The following is a 26,532-nucleotide window of genomic DNA, read 5'->3' on the forward strand; positions in this document are numbered from 1 at the left end:
GGACGCATAGGAACGGCTCGAAGCTGCGTCCCTCAGGGGAGGTTTGGCCTTGACATGAGGAAACCTTTCTTTACCCAGAGGGTGGTCAAACCCCGGAACAGGCTTCCTGGAGAGGTGGTCGATGCCCCATGCCTGTCAGTGTTTCAGAAGCATTTGGACAACGCCTTTAATGCCCACGCTTTAACTTTGGTCAGCCCTGAAGGGGTCAGCCAGTTGGGACTCAACGGTCATTGTAGGTCTCTTACAATTTAATTAGTCTATTCTATTCTACTCTTTCCTAAATGCATTCCATTACAATCCTAAAGCCTACTAGAGTTGAGGCAATAGTAAAAAAAAAAAAATAATTTCTAAAACCTAGCATTTATCCTTTAAAATCTGAACTGTTGTTATTGAGACAGTCACTACAGCAGAGCTAACTTTTCTGTTTTGCTAATTCCAAACTCATCTTTAGATGTTTTGATATTCTCAGCAGGTTTTGTTCTGGACTTCCAGCCATTTTTTGCTTTGTTGAAAGATACAGAGATAGTTTTATCTTGAAAATTGAAATCTAACCTGTATTTTTACTTAGCCTGAAAGCGTGTAATTTAGTTTGCTGTTATGCGATGTTAATACACTCTTCATCTGTTGACTTGGGGATTATTCTTCCTGTGTGTTGTCAAAGGTCTTTTCTGCTGTTAAGACAACATCTTGTGTAGCACTTCCATTTAGTTTCTTTTTCTTGATTCATGTTTGGATTAAGTAAATCAGGACACTACCATCTTAATTTTAAATTAAGTAGGATTTTATATGCTTCTTTTCAAATGGTATTCCGCCGTGGTGTTGATGAATTGTGAAGCCGTAGCCCATGAAATACAATATTGCCATCCCTCGTTACAGTCTGTGGATATTGTACCAAGGATGCAAGGCCAAAGGCGTGCCAGGCTTGCATTCTTTTGGCCCCCGCCTCAAGCTTTGTTTTACTTGGTTTAGCTGAAACACCATTTTTTTCTAACGACGGGGGGGCTATACCGCCTTTGTTTTACTTTTGCTTATCTTCTTGATGGTACAACCACATTTTTATATAGCTGTTAGAAAAAGTGGTTACTTTGTGCAGAATGAGATATTGACGACTAACATAATGGCGCAGTGCAGAGGGGTACACACCTGGTATGATAGCAGCGGCCTTGAAAAGTGGGACCATGGGATGCAGGGCAAAGGAGTACAGGCATGGGATGATACAAGACCAGGCACTGACTGATACAGGGACCCCAGGGCTATAAACAACTCACCAACGATCAAATAAAGTCAGGATTGGAGCTGGGCGAAACTGATTTCAGGGGTACCAAAGAAAGCAAAGAATATATGCAAAATTTACTATATATAGTATAGTATATATACAGTAAATGTAGTATAGTAAAACGTATAGTAGATGTGGCACAGAGTTGCAGACCAGTGAAGAACAAAGGTGTGAATGCGTGTTAACACAACCAAAAATGACCCCGAGCAGATCCTTCAGTGAGGAAGAAGAAGCCACCAGCATTGTAGTCCTGCCGGCAAAGGACTTAGGAAGCTGACGACTGGTCAGCCTTGCTCTCCTCCCGCCCCGACACACGCACCTCCTGCTCAGAGTGAAGCTGTGCTCTTGGCCCCACTCAGATCAGCGCCGTTGGCGGAAGGGGCCCTGCCTTGCTTCGAGGTTGCAGTTACACCTTTCAAAACAAGGTACAACTCAGCGTGAGAAACACTGCCAATTTTTCTTTGACTTTTCTTCTGTTTCCTGAATAACTTGTGACATTCTTTATTGATTGGAATATCTTTCCTCCTGCTCCCCCCTTGTTTCATTGACAATGAAGTTGGGTAAAGTCCAACAGCGAATTTGGATTTCGTTAGGGCCAGGTCCACTCCTGATGCAGATCTGAAGACTTGAATCAAAGCTGTGATTGTTGCTGTGCTGATACCCAAACTGCTCTGAGTGTGCATGCATAGATTCCTCTCTCCCAGAATGGAAAAATAAGAAAGGGAAAAAAAAAACCACACCTTGATTTGTTGAGCATAATTGTATGGATAATCTCAATCCATTACTTTGTGGCACGGAACAGTTTCCATTCACATATCCATCTTCTCTGAAATAGGAGACTATTCTTACATTTTATTCACATAATGGTTTTGATAGAAAATCTGTTTTGCTGCAGATGAGGGCCCTGGAGGTTTTTGGTCTATTGTAATACATAAGAGCTGCCTGACATTGCAGCATTCGTTCTCTAGTGCTATTGCCTAGCAGGGCTAAAAGCACTGACGTCTTTTACAGTTCTGCTATTGCCATTATCCATTTCAATGGGGTTTAAATGTAAAAGTGAAATTGATGGTGTTAAAGCATGAATTTCAATCATGCTAAGAAAGAAGATATTGATGGGAGCTAGCAAGGGAGTTCTGGACAAAAATATTGCAAGGGAGAAGCTGAAAGGCGGATTGCTCTAAGCCCAGTGACTTGGCGTTATCAAGTTACAGAGCTACCACACATTAAAAGACGTCCATCCATGTGGCATAACTCAGGACGAGGGGAATTTGTCCTTGTCGGTATTATGGCAACCGTCTCCTTCCTCCTCCCTGAGGTGGGACTTCACGGGAAAAATCTTCAAGTCTTTATTCAGCTTTTTATCTGAGATTTAAGGTGTCCCTTCTCACTAGTCTTTGTAGTCTGGGTGATTTCTCGTGGCTACAGACACTTGTGCTTCTTGTAAAAATCATACCTTTGTAATTATAGTGCCGCGTTCTGTCTGAGACCGAGTCTTTATGGAGCAGTAGAAGAGATGCTTTGTACCATACAAATCATAAACAACACAGGAACTCGGGGTTAGCAAAACTAATGAGAAAGAGGTAAGCCTGTTTTGTAGGGGCTTAATGAATTGGATTTTGAATTTCCACAGCAGATAACCAGAGCTGTGAGCAACCTTGACACAAATTGAAACCAGAATCACGGAGTGTTACGTGGTCCATTGAAGTGCCTTTGGCACAACTATTGCTCTGACCCCTCGGTGGATCCCGGCAAGCGTCCATGGCAGAGTTTCCTCCGGGGCTGTGGCCAGCTCTTCCCTTGCCGGCCTCTGCGTGCCCCGTGTCCTAAGGCTTAATGCCATCACCAAGAAACATGCAACTCTGTAAGAAACTCAGCCATATTTTGGAGATCTCCACGTTTATCCTGGGTTGCAAACAACTGAAAAGGCTCGTCTGGTGTCTTGATTTACTTGTATTTGTGCTTCCATGTCCGCAGCATGCTCTGTACCTGTTTAATTGGTTTAAATCAAGTTTAAACACTAAGCAAGCTTAAAACAACAGAGCTGTGGTCTTGATTATAGAATTACAGATGAGGTTACAAAGAAGAAAATAAAATTATAATGTTATATTTCAGACTAGTCTCTACAGTAAAAGTCCTCCTTAGCTTTTATGGTATTCTAGCTATCTGGAGGGAGAAAGTGCAAAGAACGGGATGGTGTGTCTCCGAGCTCCTCTTTCTTCCCATCCTCAAAACAGAAGCCCTTCTGCCTTCCCCATCTTAATGTTTCCAAGCCTACCGCGTCCCTGAAAAATACTATCCCTCCTTGCTTGAGTGACTTTCTTACAAAGCAGAACATTCCTTGCAAGACTTTCTCAATCACGTCCCATAAGCATACCATTCTGTACGGTCCGGTTATTCCTAGGCAATAATCATGACACAATCATTACGAACAGGATGGACGACCGACTTAGCATTTAAAGCGTTCTTTCTAAATAAACTCCTTTTACCACCTCCTATTAGTTCGGTATCCCTGCTGCTGTAACATCTGCCCTGGGGTTTAAGTCCCGGTCCCAGTTTCCTCCATCTACTGTTTGCTTGGCTTAAAGTGGGAGAAAAATGCCTATAGGATCAATACATTCAAACCATTTGAGGAGAGGCGTGTGAGAGCGTGCCAAAGATTTTGAGGCATAGTGACCGATGAAGGTTCCTAGCAAGCAACAATAATAATTTCTGTAAAGTGGATTTTTGGTCAAGATGTCCTTAGGCAGCCCCTTTCTTACCCAACGATACCATTTTATGACAAAAATCATTACGTATGTCTAGCAAAACATTTCCATTATACTTTTAATAAAATGTCTTTTTCCCCTGGAAGTGTTTGGAGATGAATGTATACCGATGTGCGAAAACACGGTTTTAGCTTTATAGGAATTTGTTGTGAATAGTCTTTGAAAATGTCTCTCTCAAGCTGCCGGTTTTCCCATTCAATCTGCCCTGTTTGTGTTTCTCCTCTCGCCAGGAGCATCTGCAGCCAAGCCTTGCTGCAGACTCAAATCGCGGCTTTTCGAATGAAATGTAAAATCCTTAGTGATGGACCTCTTCAGTAGACTAGATGTAGCGCTAAATAAAAAGGGGTTGATGTTGTTTCAACAGAATGGTGGCATGCATTTCAAGATGAACCCACCCACCTATCAGGCCCTGTAGTTGTACCCGGTAGCGTTAAGTCCTGCTTCTAAGTGTCCTGCGGCGATGGTTTGAATTCTTACCCATATGGCTGGACCCTGTTGGGTAAACCCACAGCCAATTCCGGTGCCTGAAAACTCTGAAATCCATATTTGACTTGAAAAACTAAGAAAGTGAAATCTTCTCCTCTGACTATACAAAGGAACGGTCGCATACAACTGAAAATTCATTCCCTGTAAAGGCAAACCCGCACGTTGGTTATGCGCTGTCGTGGTTAAGGATTTAACCCTGAGTGTCCCAGCACTGCAGACTGTGTCTGTGTTAGATTACATTTAAAGATTTTGGGTTTGCAAGATAATTAAAAAGATACCAATAAAATATTACAAAATAAAAAGATACCAATAAAATATTACAAAATAAATAGCTGTTTCATATAGCAGCTCCTACTCTTATTTACTGAATTGCAATAGTAATGGTAATAACATATTGCATTGCAGAGGAGGCTACAGTTAAGGGACTGGGGAGCTTTTCTCACTGAACAGATATTTGTCGCCGTTAGTACTTGAATTTCGGAGTAGGGTCCCTGTAGCTTTCAGAGCTCTTCTGCTTGTCGCATGGTCTTTGTGGTTTAGGCTTATAACTTGCGTGATAATCAGAGGATGTAAAGTTAAGGGACTAAAATACTTGTTGAATTTGTACAGACGTGCAAGCATTTCTACAAGCTTATTCAGGGCGGCTAAATTAGCTCCTTTACAAGGATGGCATTAATATATTCCTGACTTTTTGCGTAAGTCTGTTTATTTCATCCGAGTTTATTCAGCAAGTGGAATAAAACCTGTTTTGAGAGTCTGCCAGCGCCTAGCATATCCATAGCTCCCAGGAGAAGGAAATGTAGATGTCCAGGTACATCTGCAAGCGGGAAAGCGTATACCGTAGTTCACCTGGATCCTGTATTACCAGATTATTGACAAACACACATGCACCTAAACCATAAGAAACCCTAATATTGGGGGAGCACTCTGAAAAGTGAGAGATAGAAGGAAACCCAAGACCGTGAATGAAAATAAAATTCTAGACCTTTTCTATCTGTGTTGCTTTATCACCAGGTATGCTTCCGGAGAAAGACCTTGCAATGAATTAGCAGATTTTTCGTGCCCCAACTTGTTTATCATTTGAAGGTTATTGACATTTCTATTGAAATCATTGATAATATTCAATGTGGAAATTACCACTTTGTCTAAATAGGGTAAATAGTTAACATATGTTGAAAACCAGCTGACATAGCCTAGCTGGTTAATTCACAAGCTACATATCTGAGTCTTGAATGCACGTTTCGACTGTACCGAGCCCATTTCGTCCCCTTTTCACTGCTCACACGTGCATGTGCACACATACGCACAAAATCTCGGTTACAACTTTCCTCCTGGGATGCATTAAAGTCAATGGAAAGCTGCTGCTTTTTCCAAAGCCTCTCGTTCTGCATTCTTGAGAGAGGCAGAATTAAATGGAGGGGATGGGATAGAACTAGGGAAGGGAATAGCATGCATGTATTTAAACCTAAAGCCTTCTTCTGTTAATTCAGATGTTCAATTTAAATTTGAATGGAGATTAATAAATTACACAAATTATAACACTTCGGACTTGGGTGTGGGCCAGTGGTGTTCTATATAAGCAGTGTTGAGCTTCTGGAGCTTCAGCGTGCTCATTCATATTCATCCAGTGCTAACTGGAGGAATAATAGCGTTATCACCTAGTTCAGTAATCAAATAATGGAAAACCAATCTCTGGGAGTTTTGGCTGGAATGGAAAGTAGTTTCTTACTGTGTTTATTAGCTGGAAAAGCACTCAGCTGTGGTGAGTTAATGAGTGATATTTTAATAGATTTCTGAATCTGGATACATAAGCATCCTGGTGAAAGTAGAATTAGCTGTTTCAGTCTCTCATTGGCTTAGCATACCACCTACATCTTAGGAAATTTTTGTCTTTGCAACGTGATGCTAACTTGCACAGAATGCTGACTGGCATGCTAGCTGAGGTACTGTTACAGTTCTTGAATATTATTAATTATGATGTTTCTCCAGTGGAAATGCATTAGGGGCATATGTTAATTATGTCTACCTTGCTTAGCTTCATTTATTGGATTTTTCCTGTGATGCACATTAATAGGCTTCTAATAGACATGGCTACATTTTCAGAAGAAATGGGTGTAGCTGTGTAAATCTGAAGACAGACAAGTTACACGTGGGATAACGTAGGAAAGCAAAACGCGTGCCTGAGGCGAGGCAGTCACCAAACTAGTGTTTTGCCCATCTGTCTGATCGCCCATAAAGTCAAAGTTACTACGCTAAACATGCAGTAGCAACACATTGGTGTATGACTGAATATGATAAATTAGGAACTTGAAAATAAACTTGAAAATTAACTCGCTCTACCTTCTGAAACCTGACAGGCCGTATCCAGAAAAACAAAAAGGAGGTTGTAGAATCAAGGTGTTGGGTTTTTTTTCAGCGTAGACAGCACCGCAGCAAATATTGACATTAAAAGCTTCAACTTTTCAGACGGCTTCAAGGGAGCACTGAAACGTGTGTCTTTCCTGTCTATCCCATGCAGGGAATTACTGGAATGCGGCTTCTTTCGTTACTTCGTCATCCTACCTTCACTTCTCCACCTTCCAAGGGGAAACCAGCGCAGACATCTCTTTCTATTTCAAAACATCGGCCTCGGACGGGGTGTTCCTTGAGAATCTAGGGAACACTGACTTCATCAAACTGGAGCTGAAATGTAAGTGTGCGCTTCCCACCGCTCTTCTTGGCACCCGAAGTGGGTTTGTGTCAGATAGTAGGTTTCAAGAAATGTGTGTCATTCGGTAAAACATGTAAGCTCGCTAAATTTGGGAAAAACTTCCAAATCAAGCTGCTTGACAGATTTTCAAGGTACCTTACGTTGGGAGGAGTGCTTGAAGTCGATTTGGATTGTTTATTGAGGGGAGAAATGCAAAGAAGGATAGAACTGGTAACACCAGTTATAAAAATGACACTGACCTAGAAAGATTTTTCAAAATTGCATGGCAGATTTATTTCTTTAAAGTGTGTGTCTTCAGCTGTGTGTCCTTTTCTGTTTTATCTCGCGGTTATTTCGGAAATAGAGAAAGGAAAGAAAAAAGAGACCACTCTAATCAGCACTGCAAGGAGCCAAAGAGCTGAAAACTTGCATACGATATTTAAAAGCCCTAAAAAATCTCATAAAAATAAATCTTTAGCAGCATTATCTGTTAATAAAATCGCTGATCTGAAAAAGAGGGAGTAATGATATCAAGAGGCAAGTTAATTTTATTATTTAAACCATTTCTAATGGCCCAGGGGCAAGCTTTTCAAGGAAGGTGCTGAAATCCTCAGCTGTACCTAAATTCTGCTTAGAGAAATTCAAGCAGTTGAATTAGGGGGAAAAAAAATGTTTTATGTCTCCTTTGCTCTCCCTCGACCCGGCTTACCCCACCATAAAGGGGAGCGGTGGCAGGCCTGCGGTGCTACGTGCGGCTGTTGTTACAGCCTCCACAGAATCACTAAGGCTGGAAAAGACCTGTAAGATCATCAAGTCCAACCATTACAAAAAAAACCAAAAAAAACCAAAAAAAACCCCAAAAAAAACAGAAAACCAAAAAAAAGCACACACCACACAAACAAAAAAAACCCACACCACACACCACCATGCCCATCAAGCCACGTCCCGCAGTGCCACGTCCACATGCTCCTTGAATACCTCCAGGGATGGGGACTCCACCACCTCCCTGGGCAGCCTCTTCCAGTGCTTCACCACTCTCTCAGGAAAGACATTTTTCCTAATATCCAGCCTGAACCTCCCCTGGGGCAACTTGAGGCCATTTCCTCTTGTCCTGTCGCTTGTCACTTGGGAGAAGAGACCAACCCCCACCTCCCCACAACCCCCTTTCAGGCAGTTGTGGAGAGCGATGAGGTCTCCCCTCAGCCTCCTCTTCTCCAGACTGAACAACCCCAGCTCCCTCAGCCGCTCCTCAGCAGACTTGTGCTCCAGACCCCCCACCAGCTCCGTCGCCCTTCTCTGGACACGCTCCAGCACCTCCATGTCCTTCTTGGAGTGAGGGGCCCAAAACTGAACACAGGATTCCAGGTGCGGCCTCACCAGCGCCGAGTACAGGGGCACGATCCCCTCCCTGCTCCTGCTGCCCACACTGTTTCTGATCCAGGCCAGGATGCCATTGGCCTTCTTGGCCACCTGGGCACACTGCTGGCTCATCTTCAGCCGGCTGTCGACCAACACCCCCAGGTCCTTTTCTGCGGGGCACCTTTCCAGCCACTCGTCCCCAAGCCTGTAGCGTTGCATGGGCTTGTTGTGACCCAAGTGCAGGACCCGGCACTTGGCCTTGTTGAACTTCATCCAGTTGGCCTGGGCCCATGGATCCAGCCTGTCCAGATCTCTCTGCAGAGCCTTCCTGCCCTCCAGCAGATCAACACTCCCTCCCAACTTGGTGTCATCTGCAAACACCTTACAGCCGCAGGGTTCCATGAGTGCAGCAAGTCGCCTCTCTGCGCTCCAGCACCTGCAAAAGTATTTGTGCTTCCTTTTGCTAGAGGAGCTACTTGTGGGCTCCCAGGACCCAGCTCGAAATATTGATGCACAAAAGTCAGCGTCAAAAGTCACTAACGTTGAAAGCGAAGAAATTGTTCGCGTACCCCAAAGAAGCTGGTTTTGTGCACATTCAATGGGATTTACACACGCACATCTAATTTTAAAACAAAAAGCCATTTTTGATGCTTCCCAAAGTCTAAACACGCAAATTAGAATGTGGAAATTTAGAAACCACCCGGAGGCCCCTTTAAAATGTAACTAAATTTCCCCTTCGGGTAAGAGTAGGGTGCCAACTTCCAAATGGGTGACAGCTTCTTTCCCTCTTTCTACGAGGAATTTAGTTGGTGTTACTTAATCCCAATTTTCTGTAATCTGCAACTGGTGCAAATCAAAATAGCTCCTACTGAGTCACAGGGAACAGTCCCATTTGTATTAACAAGGGGCAGCTATTTCTAATCTCACTTTGAATTTAAGTAGTACTTATAATCAGCTGAGGGGGGCATCCCCAGAGCTTCTTGCTCTTCTAATGTATGGAAGGTGTTCTCAGCCACTGTAGTTATCAGACCAGCCATGCTGTTCACTTAGCTAAAAGGTGACAGTAACAGTGAATAAAGGTGACTTGGCAGTGCCTATAAGTCTTTTGAACTCACACAGTTTAAATAATAATCATGCTGCAGTTGCTCGCTGAATAGGTGCACCAGTTCAAGAAAGCTTGTGGCAGTGTACCCAGAATATCTTTAAACAGGAATTTAATTTTAAGCCTACGCTTGAGATCCACTGACTTTGCTGTGATTTGGCACGTGCATAAATTCAGCCTCTGCCTCGTGTCCCCGAATCTAAACCTTAGATTACAAATGCTCGGTGGTAGAAATGGAAATATCATCCGTAAAAACAGTCTATAAGGTCAAACGTACTATTGCTGTTTAAAGTAGTAAAAAACTCTTGATTAAAATTATGCTGACTGTATTTGCTAAAAAGGACAAAGCAGTTCATTCGATGTAATTGCGTTCACTCTACCATTTCTTTGCTGGAAACTATGGCTTGAAATTTTCAGAAGCCCAGAAAATAGGCTTTTCGAAGCCCACAAAATAGGCTTTTCTGTGACTTGAATGTTCTACCAGTCATAGCTCAAAGAGTTGAGTTCTGTGGGTTTAATAACAAAGAGAAACTCATTCTCTCTTCTGAATTACACACTTATTTTACGCATGTTTGTTTTATACAGTTTTCATGTTTGTTTTTTTCCATTCTAATCTATACTTACACTTTGTTGGAATTCATTCAAATGAAAAGTGGTTTCAGGATTTGAGAAGTTTCTTACGTGACCTACACTAGACCCGGCTGCTTGTTGAAAGTTCCTTTCCCCTTTACAGAAGTCTCCTACAATTAATGTGTGGATTTGTTTCTTAACAGGAATATAAAGTTAAGTCAGTAAGGTAATTACAGAATTACTCCTAAACCCTGAAGAAGGTTTCTTTGGTAAGGTGCTTTCTAGCTAACCCATCAAATTCTCTAGCGGAACGGCTATCTTGTATTAAAGGTTTTTACGTAATGGCCATCGTCGCATGTTTCCTGCAAGCCGCTGCGCTTCAAGCAGCGGGTGCGTTGCTTTTGTCTCTTCATTGCCTTCTCCTACAGGTACAATTCTCATTGAATAAGAATGACTTCCTACAAAACCTTTCCTTGTTTTCTTTACTTTTTACAATTCCAAAAGGAAAATGTTGAAATCAGCCGGCAGACACTGCCAATTCTTTTTAATTCTTCCCGTATGCGTGAAATCCCTGTGTAGACCTGTAATACATGGTTAGTGAAGCATAAGCTTAGCTCTACAGACTAGGAACCGAGAGGGTCTACAATATCCAGTATTTTAATCAGCTTGCTGCACTTGGTGAATGCATTAGGGAAACAAATCACTTCGTCTATAAAAATTCTGAGCTTCAAGTCGTTGGAAAGGAGTTTGCTGTTGTGTGTTTTATTCCGAGCACAAGAGTTGTCACTAGGAACGCTCATTAAATGATTTTATTGGTGTGCTGTCCTGGAGCTTCTTAAGGTCTACTGACTGCACAGAGTCTTCTCTAACTCTCTAGATTTATAAGAAAAGGAGGTGGAATCTTGCAGTATGTTGAAGAGTAACTTCATGTGTCTTCAGCAAAGCCCCAGACTGCCACCTCTGAGGAGAGGAGGAATACAGGAAGGGGAGAACGCGTTCCTCTGATTTAAGAAATAGCTTTTCCAAACAGCCGAGAAGGAGGACTGTCAGGAAGAAAACCCGGTGATAAAATGCAACTATGAATGTGGCTGAAGTCTTTGCTTATTCCATTTATCAAGCGGCTCCTCTGGCAGGCTCATACTTGTCGCCATTCATGGAAGAGTTGGCAGAGATGTAGAATTACCTGAAGCCGCAGTTTTTACATACATCAGTAAATCTACAGAACCCCATTATTTTTATAGCTGGCTGGTCAGCTGACAACTCAGATTGCTTAGAAAGGAGGTAGTTGGATAAGGTATAAATTTTTCTGTAAAGCAGTGCTTCCAGAAACCATACGTCTTGGGTCAAAATCTCCAGATGTCTTTTTAAATTAAAACTGGTTTTTAGAGAGAGAAAAAAAGCATGTTTTCTCTTTTAGAGCTCTCCTATAGAGTTTTGGGAGGGTTTAGCCTAAAATCCAGTCTTCCTGTAAAAACAGCTTTGAGAATGCCATTTTTTCATTTATACAAGCTCCCCCCTCCCCTCACTGTGGGCGTTTTTTTCCTTCTTTAACCTTGACCTACCTTTTAGGAGCCAGAGGTATGTAATCTGCTGTCTACAAAATAAAAGCCTGCCAGGCCAACAGTCGCAGACAGTTCCTTGTCAATGCCTTTCATAAAAGCAATCCACCAAAAAGTTTGAATATACTTTCAAGGAACTGTTTGGCATCTTTCTCCGAGCCCCTGATTTGCTCCCTCAGGGGGTACCTGAAAGCAGCTATGAAATGTTGTGCCCGCTCTCCATATAACTATACTGTGTATATGCAGTAGAGCAGGCTCTGAAACGTGGTAGGGCGTTAAAATGTAGTACTTCTGTAAACTGAAATAAGCTGAGTGGCCCATCAGATACACATATCTGCCGTAAGAGACCCACCTGCTACTGCTAACCAATTTAGCTGGCCAGTGCCCGAATTCATCCTTTGCCTTTACCTCCATCCCTGTGGTGCAGAGGTCAGGAACAGACCTAGCACGTGCGAAACTGAGGTGAAACAGCAGCCCGTACGTCAGCTAATGGCACTGTGGATCCTGCAGGTCTCCACAAGCAATCCTAATGTTCTTTTTTTTTTAAGTCATTCAGGATTGAACGTTGACAAACGACATATGCCAAGAATTTTGTTTTCAGTTCTCGAAGGCTCTCGGCTCCCATCCCCGTTCAGTTCTTGACAGAATCACAGAATCAGAATCATTAAGGTTGGAAAAGACCTGTAAGATCATCAAGTCCAACCATCACCCCAACCCCACCATGCCCACTAAACCATGTCCCGCAGTGCCACGTCCACACGTTCCTTGAACACCTCCAGGGATGGGGACTCCACCACCTCCCTGGGCAGCCTCTTCCAATGCTTCACCACTCTCTCAGCAAAGACATTTTTCCTAATATCCAGCCTAAACCTCCCCTGGCACAACTTGAGGCAGATTCCTCTTGTCCTGTCACTCGTCACTTGGGAGAAGAGACCAACACCCACCTCCCCACAACCCCCTTTCAGGCAGTTGTAGAGAGCGATGAGGTCTCCCCTCAGCCTCCTCTTCTCCAGACTGAACAACCCCAGCTCCCTCAGCCGCTCCTCATCAGACTTGTGCTCCAGACCCCTCACCAGCTTCGTCGCCCTTCTCTGGACACGCTCCAGCACCTCAATGTCCTTCTTGGAGTGAGGGGCCCAACACTGAACACAGGATCCGAGGTGCAGCCTCGCCAGCGCCGAGTACAGGGGCACGATCCCCTCCCTACTCCTGCTGCCCACACTGTTTCTGATCCAGGCCAGGATGCCGTTGGCCTTCTTGGCCACCTGGGCACACTGCTGGCTCATCTTCAGCCGGCTGTTGACCAACACCCCCAGGTCCTTTTCTGCAGGGCAGCTTTCCAGCCACTCTTCCCCAAGCCTGTAGTGTTGCATGGGGTTGTTGTGACCCAAGTGCAGGACCCGGCACTTGGCCTTGTTGAACCTCAGACAATTGCCCTCGGCCCATCGATCCAGCCTGTCCAGATCCCTCTGCAGAGCCTTCCGACCCTCCAGCAGATCAACACTCCCACCCAACTTGGTGTTTTCTGCAAACTTACTGAGGGTGCACTCGATCCCCTCATCTAGATCATGGAGGACTTCCTTGCAGTCACTCCTCCCTGGAAATGGGAGCTTTCCGTAATAGAGCCCAGCTTGAGCCGTGGAGGTGCAGGGAAATAGGCCTCTAGGATCCTAACTTGAAAGTCGGCAGCAGGCAGGGGGTTACCCAAAATCCAGCTGAATATCAACATAGCTGACTAGGGTCAAATGAGCAAGAGTATGGTTTTTTACATTTATGAGATGTGGGTTGAAGACCTGGGAAAGCTATGACTGTGAAAATCCAACTGTTTCATACCTGTAAGGTGTTTGTCAAATAGTCCAAATTTGAATTTTCTGATCAAGAGAAATCCCAGGTTTTGGAAGAGATGTATTCCTGAACATAAATTCTGGAAGGGACATATTCCTGAGAATTTGGGAATACGCATCCACCATCACTGTTTCGTATCAGATTCCTAGGACTGTTTCTCTAGAAAGCCGATGGTGAAGGAAACTGTTTCCAGAAAACTCTCTTAATGACGCTATCATATTATTCTAATGGAAAAGATACTTTGCACACTTTTTAGCTTCTCTCATCCCAGCACCTCCAAGCAATTTACAGACACTAATGACTTGTGTCTCACTGTTATTATTCTGAAGTCAGTAAACAGTAAGTCAGTTTTGCAACAGAAAACAGGCAAGGCTTAGAGAAAGGTCAGCTTGTGTTTGATCCTGGCATGAACATGTAAGAAAGGAAGGAGCTTTCTTATTAATTTATTGTAGAACGCTAGAAATATTTACAACCCCTCCATTCAGAGATGTCACTTGGCTGATAACCCCTGCAATGCCAACTGCCCTAAAAGTCTCCCCAAGGAGCGATCAGTGAATTTAGCTGCTGTGAAAGGGATTGCATGGAGTAGCTTGCTAATGAGAGCAGCGGTACGGCTTTGGGATGGGTCTGCAAGGGCTACTGACAGCGCTCTAATACCTGATGTTTGCCCTTGAAGAAGAAAGTCCTGCATTGCTGCTTGTGCTTGGCCGTTTCTAGGCTACTTAGCTGAGACGTAAGTAACTTCTCCAAAATCAGACAAGAAGCAGTGACAGACCAGGGACCATGATTCCCATTGCTGTTTGCTTCTGCCCAGACAGCATTCGTTCCTCCAAACTAAATGATCTAACACATGACTGATTAATATATTTTCTCACAGATTTTAATAACTTCATCACTTCTTTCTCTAGAGGCATCCTAAAATGGAATTCTACCATATCAATGAGTTTTCCACATGATACTCTTTAAATTCCCATAAGTTAATGTAAATGCAGCTTACGTTTTCCACTGCTTTATCTTTCTAGCTGGGTAGGGAAACTGGCGTGACCTTTGTTGTTTCTTTTAATTGAGTTCTTATTTTGCTTTCCTAGCAGAAGGTCACTTTTTTGAAAAACAACCCCCTAGGAGAACATGTTGCATTAGCCACGCGTCAAAGAATGCATAGGACACTGAGGAATCTCTTCATCCCAGGAGACAGTAAGAAGTTATCAAATTAAATGGAAAAACATTAAATTTCTTCAGGGAAATTTTTGACCCAAATGTTTTTACAGTAGTACTTGCAAACCCTCGTCCTATTCCAGGACAATATGAAAGTTACAAACAAAAAAAACCCTTAGTCTGAAGAACTGCAAACGCCTTTCTTTTAAAGCTAAGATTCCTTTTCAGATGAGGTAGGAGATGCAGAAAAGCCTGATGCTCAACCAGGGCAATGTATGGCCCATCTGAGAAGGCCAGTTCCACCTGTACCCTTATTCCTAGTTAGCAGATGGGGATAGATGCCCAGGCTGGCATGTGGGAGCAAGCCAAAGGCAGCAAATAAACGTCCCAGCTGGGGAATTGGCTAAAACTGACCAAAATCCTAGGCACAGGGCTGTGGGAATGTCCAGCTGGAGATTGGAGATGAGTGGTGTCCCCCAGGGGTCCCTGCTGGGACCAGTACTGTTTAATATCTTCATTGATGACATAGACAGTGGGATCAAGTGCACCCTCAGCGAGTTTGCAGATGACACCAAGCTGAGTGGTGCGGTTGACATGCCTGAGGGACAGGATGCCATCCAGAGGGACCTGGACAAGCTCAAGAAGTGGGTCCATGTGAACCTCATGAGGTTCAACAAGGCCAAATGCAAGGTGCTGCACCTGGGTCAGGGCAACCCCTGGTATCAGTACAGGCTGGGGGGTGAAGGGATTGAGAGCAGCCCTGCAGAGAAGGACTTTGGGGTACTGGTGGATGAAAAGCTGGACACGAGCTGCCGATGTGTGCTCGCAGCCCAGAAAGCCAATCGTCTCCTGGGCTGCATCAAAAGCAGCGTGGCCAGCAGGTCGAGGGAGGGGATTCTGCCCCTCGACTCTGCTCTGGTGAGACCCCACCTGCAGCACTGCATCCAGCTCTGGGGTCCTCAGCACAGGAAGGGCATGGACCTGTGGGATTGGGTCCAGAGGAGGGCCATGACAATGACCAGAGAGCTGGAACACCTCTCCGATGAGGAAGGGCTGAGAGAGTTGTTCAGCCTGGAGAAGAGAAGGCTCTGGGGAGACCTTATTGTGGCCTTTCAATACTTACGGGTGCTTATAAGAAAGATGGGGACAGACTTTTTAGTAGGGCCTGTTGCAACAGGACAGGGGGTAATGGTATTAGACTAAAAGAGGGTAAATTCAGGCTATATATAAGGAAGAAACTTTTTACGATGAGGGTGGTGAAACACTGGCCCAGGTTGCCCAGAGAGGTGGTAGATGCCTCATCTCTTGAAACGTTGAAGGTCAGGTTGGACGGGGCTCTGAGCAACCTGGTCTAGTTGAGGATGTCCCTGCTCATTGCAGGGGGGTTGGACTAGATGACCTTTAAAGGTCCCTGCCAACCCAAACTATTCCATGATTCTATGAAATTAAGCCATCAGTAGCTCCTCTGTAACTAGCTTGGACTCTGACAGGGTACAGGTTGCTGGGTACAAGTTGCTGTACTTCGGTCTGCCTCCATGTCGGTACGGCATTCGTGACCCTACACCACACAGTGCCATACAGCATCCCCTCAGCATTACCCCTCTCCTTCCAAGGGTGCTGGGATGCTTTTCTCATTGCCATAAATGCCATTTGAATAGTCATTTTATGCACAGTGTCTTATAAATCAGTTACAGCTCACATAATGGGCATGGTGGTGTTAGTTGATGATTGGACTTGATGATCTTACAGGTCTTTTCCAACCTTAGTGATTCTGTGAGCTGTTTTTTCTAAAGTTCAAGGTGGGAACTGGTTGGCATTCAAAAAGCATAGTTTTCCCTAACTTTGGTTTGTATTGCACTAAATACATAAAACCCATGGCAAACCACCCGCTACCTCACCTCTGATCTTTGGCCTCATTTCCAGTCTACTTTCTGTTACATGCTGAAACTGCATATGCTTTGTTACCTTCTTCATGTACGCTGGTCTTTTCCCTGCAGAAAGTAAATATTTACTACACTGCGCAAAATTACCAGATGTCTTGGGCACGTGACAGGAACAAACCTTCTGGGTCCTTGAAGTTAGATCCGCGCTGTCACAGTCAGCCACGATGCATAACCCATGTCTAGCTCCCTGAACTTGTCCAACTCGCTATTGAAAATAGTTTGAATTTTTGCCAGCTGGATGACCGTTTCAGACTTTCCTACCTTTGTCGGTTAGAAATCTTCCCATTCCTAACAGTTTTATTTGCAGCTTTTGTTTATAGCCATTCATTCTTGTTTCAGTATTGTTCTTTGGCTGAACTAATTATTTTCCCTTCCTAGCGTTTACTCTCCCCTTGTGTATTTACGGGGCAATCACATCTTCTCTCAGCTTTTAATTGCTATGTTAAGCAAGACAAACTCACGTCATCTCTTCTCATAAGATATTTTCTCTTGTTCCTTTCTCTTGTTATGCTAATAAGGTTCTCCCTACTCAATTCACCTTGAATTCTTCTTTCTCAAACACAGGTAATCAAAACTATCCACATTAATTCTGATAATGGTTTACTAGTGCCTTGTACAATGGCATTAATACTTACCCTGCCCACTGCGTCCTGGGATTTTTTGGCCCTGGGATCCCGTTTGTTCTGCATTATTTTCTGCCCTTTCCAATGTTGTGTTACTGGCAAAAAAAAGTTAGACATATGCTGACTTCTTGTGCAAAGGTATTCATTGTAATACTAACTATGACTTGACCCAAAAGAAATTAGAGGTCCTTTCATTTTCTGATGACCCATACTTCATCCAGCTCATCAACAATCTGTGCAGTTCTATTTTCCATCTCTTCTCTTTTCGGAAGAAAATCAAATAGGCTAGATCTGTAACAATTCTCTTCTTCCAAAAATCAGAGGTCTTTTTAATCAAAGAAGGATATCCATTACATTGACTTTGTTAAATCCCTTATATGCTTTCATATTCTTTGTGTTCTGCCACACATTAAAAAGCGACGTCTGCTTCACTTACTGGCTTCATGTGCACTCTTACCTTGCTCGACTGCAGTGTAAAATCTGGGCACTAAGTCATTAAACTATGGTAACTCCATTAGTTCACATTTTCTTTGTGATTGCCTGTAATTTGAAATAAAAATTCACATGTAGAACTGAAGTCAACAAACTGATACGTAAAGACTTCCTCGTCCTGCTACTCTTTGAAGTGGCTGTGTGACTTCTTGCATTAGTTCATGTGGTAAGTAGTAGCAGGATGCCACTTTGAGCTCAGCTGACTTCCCCAGCCCAACTTTGTCACCGAGTTTGCTGCTTTAACGGAGTAAATGGCAACATGTTCCAAAACAAACTAGAAGGACAACCTTCCTCTCTTCTTGATAGCAATGACTGAATTTGATTTACTTCATGACTGGATGTGTTTCCTCCTGAAGACCGTGTGTCAGAGGCTAGACCCACCAGCAGGCTTAAGCATCTCAGTAGAAAATTTTGATACTCAAAATACCTATTCAGCTGCCACCTAGCAGGCGGTGTGTCAAGCCTGTATCAGCTTAAATTTTCCAAAGGAATTTCCTCAAGATGTATCCTCTGGCACGCCCAGATGTGCCTGCACCTTGGTAACACTTGAAGAGCTCTGGTTTCAGTGGAGTAGGCACTGGTCTGCCTACCTCACATGGCCAGACTTGGCAGATGTTCCCAGTGCATTCTTTTTCTCTGCCCCGACGCGTTCCACGCTCTGATTGACACGCGGAAAACGAACTCCACAACTCACACAGAGTTATAAAGCAGGCATGTTTATTGCGGCGCCGGGTGCAAGGGGATTTCTCCACAAAGGTTGCACACAGGGTTAAAATCATGACAGGTATTTAAAACAGTTAACAAAGTTAGTTACACCTACTGGTTCTACCCCTTAACTATTGGTTAATACTTTTCTTACTTCATCTTAAAGTTACAGTTCTCTTTTAATTCACCACGCATGCTCAGAGAGTAGGGGGCTTAATTGGGTTGGGGCTTTTCTAGCTAGGAGGTGTGGTTTTTAGTATTAAAATGAGATTATAATGCGACAAGTTAACTCTAGGGCACTATTTTGGCAGCCTCTTCTATTTTCTACGATTCGTCCTTGTGCTAATCGTTATTGCTAGTTAGCAGAGAGTTAGTGAAGACAGTCTTTATCTCTAATATGTCTAAGTACCAGGTGCAGTTGTTACAAAGTACCTTCTCTACATTCTTCTTTCTTACTTTTAACCCTTGTTTCTCAAGATGCCCTGTAACATGATCACTAGATTATGAGGAAACAATGTCTTTGAATACCTCAATCTTTTCTTCACCACTTTGCAGGAATAATGGCATTCTTAATGAGCCATGGAGCGAATGAAGGGATAGACCTAGTGGCTAGGAGACCCACCTGAGGTGCAATTATTTTTTTTCCCCAAAATATACTTTACTATTTAAAAATGCTCATCTTGGCAAAGGACAAGTGCGTGATTTTGATAACATCCCGCCCATGAGGCTAAAATGAATCTCAACTGCTCTTTCAGTAAGTAAACAGTCTCTGCAATCACAGAATCACACAATCACAATACAGTTGAGTTTGGAGGGGACCTCTGGAAGTCATCTGGTCCAACCCCCCTGCTCCAGACTTTGTCCCTGATCTCTGGGGCCTGGGACTCCTGAAGGCTGGTCTTGCTAGTAGAGACTGAGGCAAAGAAGGTCTTCATTACCTCAGCCTTTTCCACGTCCTGTGTCACCAGGGCCCCTGCCTCATCCAGCAGTGGGCCCACATTTTCTCTAGCCTTCTTTTTGCTACTCAAGTAGGACTTAGGTCCTTACGGAAGCCTATCTTCTTTTTGCCCTGCTCTCGCCTGTCAGGATCCTGAGCTCCACCACCTCATGATGACTCCAGCTGGTGCTGTCTTCAACCTTCACATCCCCAGGAAGCCCCTCCTTTTTTTGTGAGTGTAGGGTCCGTCAGAACATCTCTCCTCATTGGCTTCTCTTTCACTTGCGTCAGGAAGTTGTCATCGATGCTCTCCAGGAACCTTGCTTATGCTCTGCTGTGCTGTCCCTCCAACAGATATTGGGGTGGTTGAAGACCCGCATGAGGACCAGGGCCTGTGAACACGAAGCTAATTCTAGCTCTCTCTGGAAGGTCTCATTCACTTGTTCTTCTTGGTCAGGTGGCCTATAGCAGACACCCACTATAGTGTCACCCATACCACTCTGCTCTTTAATCCTTACCTTTAATCCTCATCGTCAACATCATCCCATACATTGAAATGCCGTGAGTGAGGAAATCTGAAATGGTCCAACCAAGCTGCATCGTTTCCTGAGGCTAGATGAGCTGAATCCAATGGGTATTCTGGTCCTAATTCACCTAGATGCTTTTGAGAATCTTTCTTCTGAGTGTTTAAACAGGGTTTTGCTACTCTGTAAACTACTTTTTTTCTTTAAGTTGGACTTACTAAAGTGTTGTCCATTGCTTAACTAGCCTGTTGAAAATCTAAATTATTCTTTATTGTTTTCACCAAAGCAATTCAGTTTTAAAGTAGAAAAAGATTTTCTGCGACTAAATGATAAGATATAATGAAAGAGGAGGTTTTTTAATAATAATACAATTGCATCCATGGTGCTTCAAGTATTTATGTACACGATTAATTCAAATGATATCAATAGATTTATTCAAGTGAATATAATTTTTTTCTCTTTAAGTGTTTGCTAGAACATTATAATGTGGTAGATGCTAAATGGTCATATAAAGTTCTGGCCACAGATTTTCCTACCACTTTGCAGCATTTCAGCATGGTTTAAAATGCTAGTTTAAAAAAATGCCAGTTTAAATCATGATGAAAATTAATTCATTTTTAAGGCACTCTCAATTCAGTCTCTGTCACTATACCTTGCTTTGCTACAGTTGTTTTGAGGACTTTTCATTCAGAAACCTTGCACACGTGTCATTTCTTACATTTTAAAAGAAAAGAAAAAAGATTCATGTGAAATTGTGTTAAAAAGCTAATAAAACAGTGAATCCATTTGTTTAAGAAGAGCATGAAGGCAGGTGCTATCACAAGACTGCCATTACGCTGTTTTACATAATTTAGGCTTTTTATATCCTCTTGACCTAAACATCTTGACTTGGTTTTTAAGACGGAGTTTGGATCACTGTAGTGCATTTCGTCTCTACTCACGCACTGCAGACAGCTCTCTGTTAGTATGAGTTCTTAACAACAAATGTTTTATACAGTCATAAATCCTTTCACTCACCCTTTTATGTTTTCCACTGTTACAGGAGGAAATAGGAGTGGGTCTCCTGTTGGCTTTACATTTCAGGAGACTCATGCAGACAGTGAAGCAAAGTAGTTAAGAAAAGGTCGCTAACCCAGGCAGGTCCCTCACTTACATGCAGAATAAAAAAGTAACCAAGACCAAAGACATCATCTTTCATTTTGGGGGGTCTACCCTGAAGGTTGGCAACCATAAACAATTGCAAGTATAGTTCTGAGAGACCAAAATCTTCATCTAAAGCTTTGGATAAAAGGGAGACACAGTTAGCTGGGTCCATCTACCCTACCCCTTCACCCCCTGCCTTTTCACATACAGAGTTACTACAGTAAAAGTAAACTGGAGTCATATTTTTGGATGGCCTTTCTTACTGTGTTAGTAGAGTGCATAATGCAACAGGGTCCTGACCCTGATGGTGACCCCTGGACAACCACAGAGAAATAAATAGCAGCCATGAAAAATTGCTTATAAAACCACTACAAATGACAAAAACTTGCATGGCCAGGCAGAAAAATCAATAAATCCATATCATCATGAGCACCTGGCCAAACCTAAAAGTTTTTCAGTAGCTACCACCCGGGCATCTAAATACCTTTACAAGTCTTAAGCACAGTCTACAGCAGAGCCGGCAGCTAAGACACAAATTACAGAAAAAGAAAAACACAGAAGAGGAAGACAAGCACAGTGGCAACGTGTTCTTTCTCAAAATCACACCATGGAGGAGTGACAGTCTTGATGTCTACTTTTCAGGCCTGCACCGGGCTCTTCTAACTTTTAGTATGATGCACTGTTTACAATTTTGGCTGATTTTTATGAACTTCAAATGTGTCACGTTCAAGGGGGATTTGATATCCTTTGTATCTATCTGCGTGTAAGCACCCAGACCCGTTGCGCAGCATTTTTAGAACCGTGCCAACTTCATAGCTATTTTACATAGGAAAAGAAGCCGCTCTCTCCTCTCAAAAATCTCTCTGATACTTTACCATGCTCAGACATAATCTAATTCCATGACTGTTAGCACCCACTTCTATTTTGCCTTTCATCCACCAAAAAATAACTACCAGTTACAGAAAACCCTTTATACGCTGCAAGAGAGAGCTCTGTTTTGATGTCTGTGCTTCCCCCTTGTTGTGGTGTCTTCTGTTGCATGGGACCAATTCAGTTTCACGGTAAAGCGTTGCAGTTAAAAGGGTATAACGAAGTATATTATAACCCGCTACAGACAGGAAAGCACACGCCTCCTCTCCTTTTCCACTCAGCGCGCTGACTACAGTTCCCTTTGTGTGAATCATCTCTCACAAAAGAGACCAGAAGATATTGCTGCTGTATTTTTTTAAGCTTTAGTAACTCTCATGAGATGAATCAACAAGACCTTCAGCTGAGTCACCGTTCCTTCCTTCCTTCCGAGCAGCTAAGTAGTTATTGGAAGAGGGCTGGCTGGATGGGAGGTAACATCGTCTATCTGAAATTGTACTGCCTTAGAAGTAAAGCACATAGGTATTTTTTCAAGCCCTGCTCTAACCATCTGATGTTTGACCTTAAGCAAGTACTTTCACATATCTTTGCTTTGGTTCCCTGTTTATACAGGACCGATAATGTTATTTTTCATTCTTGATGTCCATGGCTGAAAATTGCTATGTCAACTAAAACATAATTCTAAAAATATGAGAGTTGTTTCCAAGTGCCTATCTGCAAGACAACTGGAATGCAATTAGCATAACTGACGTAATTAAGAAATAATGATAATAAATAATTATCTTCTTAGGGCATATTTGGTCTTTCTATGATCTTTCATGAGAAACTTCAGGACTTTCATTGAAATGCGATATTTTTTTATCCCCCAAAGCAATCTAATCTACTGCGTAGGAAGACTGGTATTTCTGTTTGATTGGTTGGTTGATAGTTGAGTTTATTTTAAAGTGAAATAAAAATAACTGATGCTTAGTTCTTACCAAAATCAGATCCCCCCTTATCGTTGTCCTCACACAGATGCTTACTCATGATGAGGAAGGTTCTACATTCTGTTCTGTTTTCCCTTCGTATTGAGCTCCAGTATAGTTCCTCCTTTCCAAAATATTGCTAATTGCACGTGTAAGTGGTTGTCTGCCAGTAGAAAGTCAGAGAATTGCTGTCCGACCACGAGGTGAGAGAAGCCAGGACCATTCCTTTCACTCCCTTCCACCTGGAGAGCATTCAGCCAGCTGCAGGTAGCTTTGGAAAAGGCTGAGACGCGTTTCCAGCAGTTAAAAGTTCCCCCTCGGCTGCGGTCAGAAAGCAGGTTGGGCTGCCCTAGGGAAAACTCGGGGCGGGATTGTAAGTCCGCACTGTTCTCTACTCCAGCTTCTGCTCCAAAGGAGTAATCTAATCTTGCATGTGCACGGAAGCACAACAGCTCACTGACATAATCACACTCTACCAGTGCAGCTGTTGATGATCTGGATGAGGGGATTGAGTGCTCCCTCAGTAAGTTTGCAGATGACACCAAGTTGGGCGGCAGTGTTGATCTGCTGGAGGGTCGGAAGGCTCTGCAGAGGGATCTGGACAGGCTGGATCCATGGGCCGAGGGCAACCGGATGAGGTTCAACAAGGCCAAGTGCCGGGTCCTCACTTGGGTCACAACAACCCCATGCAACGCTATGGGCTTGGGGATGAGTGGCTGGAAAGCTGCCCTGCAAAAAAGGACCTGGGGGTGTTGATCGACAGCTGGCTGAAGATGAGCCAGCAGTGTGCCCAGGTGGTCAAGAAGGCCAACGGCATCCTGGCCTGGATCAGAAACAGTGTGGGCAGCAGGAGTAGGGAGGGGATCGTGCCCCTGTACTCGGCGCTGGTGAGGCCGCACCTCGAATGCTGTGTTCAGTTTTGGGCCCCTCACTCCAAGAAGGACACTGAGGTGCTGGAGCGTGTCCAGAGAAGGGCGACGAAGCTGGTGAGGGGTCTGGAGCACAAGTCTGGTGAGGAGCGGCTGAGGGAGCTGGGGGTGTTCAGTCTGGAGAAGAGGAGGTTGAGGGGAGACCTCATCGCTCTCTACAACTGCCTGAAAGGGGGTTGTGGTGAGGTGGGTGTTGGTCTCTTCTCCCAAGTGACAAGCGATAGGACAAGAGGAAATGGCCTCAAGTTGCGCCAGGGGAGGTTCAGGCTGGATATGAGGAAAAAAGTCTTTCCTGAGAGAGTGGTGAAGCATGGGAAGAGGCTGCCCAGGGAGGTGGTGGAGTCCCCATCCCTGGAGGTGTTCAAGGAACGTGTGGACGTGGCACTGCGGGACATGGTTTAGTGGGCATGGTGGGGTTGGGGTGATGGTTGGACTTGATGATCTTACAGGTCTTTTCCAGCCTTAATGATTCTGCGATTCTGTGTAAATATGCACTTGAGGAAATTACTCCACGCAGTAGTATCCCAGTCTATTATTCCCTCAAATACTGAAAAACAGAAAGGAGGCGGGGGGGGGAATAGTGTTGCTAGCTGAACTCATGTAAAACAGCAATAAGGAAGCACTGAAATACATCTGCAAATGTTTCAGAATTTGTAGATAGTGATGGATATTGGTGCAAGTGGCATGTGTACAACAAAATTAAGCTTGATACTGCAGGCTAGCCAAGAGGCTAGCAGAATAATGTAATTTTTAATTTATTTATATATTTACTTGTAATATAAACTGTGTAATTTCTTTGACTTTCCTAATGCGATCCAAGAGGACTAATCATGCACTGGAGAAAAATGGAAAATGTAGGACTTTGTGATTTACTTTCTGGAACTGAATTATGCAGGAAACAGCTATAATGCACACTTTTAGCTGACAGAACTATAGATCACAGTAGCAAAATCTTATTTAGTAGACACTATTAGAATCCCCTAGCCATATGAATATAGACGAAAGCCATCCTGGTCCTACGCTCCAGAAACACACATTTACTGTGAGTGATACACTGCTGGTAATTCATATACTTTCTAATTTCTTCCTTCTACCTGCTACTATCACTGCAGTCTTCTCTAGCATGAGCTTCAACAAACCAGCTCAGTTATGTTCCAATTGCATCCAGAGAGGCACATATTCACCATTAGAGGTTAAGCAAGGGAAATGGAGACAAGAAATGGCTTATCAACAGCAAACTAACAGTCCTACAGTCCATCAGTATTCATTTCCACTGAAGTTGGTGAAAACAATTACAGTGGGCTTCAACTAGATCCCCACAGAAAGCTGTCACCCTCACAGTAAAAAAGTGTATCCCGATGTTCAGAGGGAACCTCATGTGTTTCAGTTTGTGCCCGTTGCCTCCGGTCCTGCCACTGGGCACCACTGGAAAGAGCCTGGCTCCGTCCTCTTTGCACCTTCCCTTCAGGTATTTAGACATGTTGATGAGATCCCTCCTGAGCCTTCTCTTCTCCAGGCTGAACCGTTCCAGCTCTCTCAGCCTTTCTTCATAGGAGAGATGCTCCAGTCCCTTCATCATCTTTGTGGCCCTTTGCTGGACTCTCTCCAGTACGTCCATGTCTCTCCTGTAGTGGGGGCCCCAGAACTGGACACAGTGCTCCCGGTGTGGCCTCACCGGTGCTGGGCAGAGGGGAAGAATCACCTCCTTTGACCTCCTGGCAACAATCCTACTAACGCAGCCCAGGATACCATTAGCCGTCTTTGCTGTAAGAGCGCATCGCTGGTTCCTATTCAACTTGGTCTCCACCAGGACCCCCAGGGCCTTTTCTGCCAAGCTGCTTTCCAGCTGGGTGGCCCCCAACATGTACTGGCATGTGGGGTTGTTCCTCCCCAGGTGCAGGACTTTGCGCTTCCCTTTGCTGAACTTGATGAGGTTCCTGTCAAGTCCATTTCTCCAGCCTGTTGAGGTCCCTCTGGATGGCAGCATGGACATCCCAGTTTTGTGACATCTGCCAACCTGCTGAGGGTACGCTCTGCCCTGTCATCATCTAGGTCATTAATGAAGATTTGAAGAGGATTGGAGCCAAGATTGACCCCTGGGGTACACCACTAGTTACTGTCTTTCCTACCTTCCAGCTTCCATTTGCCTTCTCTTCATTTGCCTTTTCCACAATTTTTTTCTGTCATCTCCTCTCCCTAGTATTTCCTAGTGCTCTGGAAATCCCAGACTATGGGAGTCCCAGAATTTCCCAGCACTATGCTGCAATGTAGTACAGTACTTCTGAGTCAACTGTTATATATTGAATATCTAAGATTAAAACCACAAGTGAGGATAATGAATTTCAAGGGCTCAGCATGGAGACAATAGGCGATGAAGGAACAAGAAAACAGCTAGCTATTCAGTCAGGCAGACAGAAATATGAAAATATATTTGAACAGTCATAAAATGAAATGATGAAAGAAGGATTTTACCATATGTAACTCCCATTAATCCAAAGACGCTTGGTTCCTGTAAACAGAAATATAGGACTTAGACTTATTTGTCCAGTTGTTGAAATTACTTGCCCAGTTGTAAATCTTACTGGAAAGAAGATGGGA

General features: G+C 43.7%; 1 protein-coding gene across 1 annotated transcript in view; it reads left to right on the top strand.

The window, feature by feature from the left end:
- The window catches only part of CNTNAP2 (contactin associated protein 2), a 1,162,694-nt gene that overhangs the window by 1,035,231 nt on the left and 100,931 nt on the right, over positions 1-26,532 (top strand). The window contains exon 16 of the mRNA XM_059818416.1: positions 7,046-7,216. Within this exon, the coding sequence (XP_059674399.1) occupies positions 7,046-7,216 (171 nt within the window). The remainder of the gene's footprint in view (positions 1-7,045; positions 7,217-26,532) is intronic.

This window comes from Gavia stellata, chromosome 6, assembly GCF_030936135.1.
Source record: "Gavia stellata isolate bGavSte3 chromosome 6, bGavSte3.hap2, whole genome shotgun sequence".
NCBI lineage: Eukaryota > Metazoa > Chordata > Aves > Gaviiformes > Gaviidae > Gavia > Gavia stellata.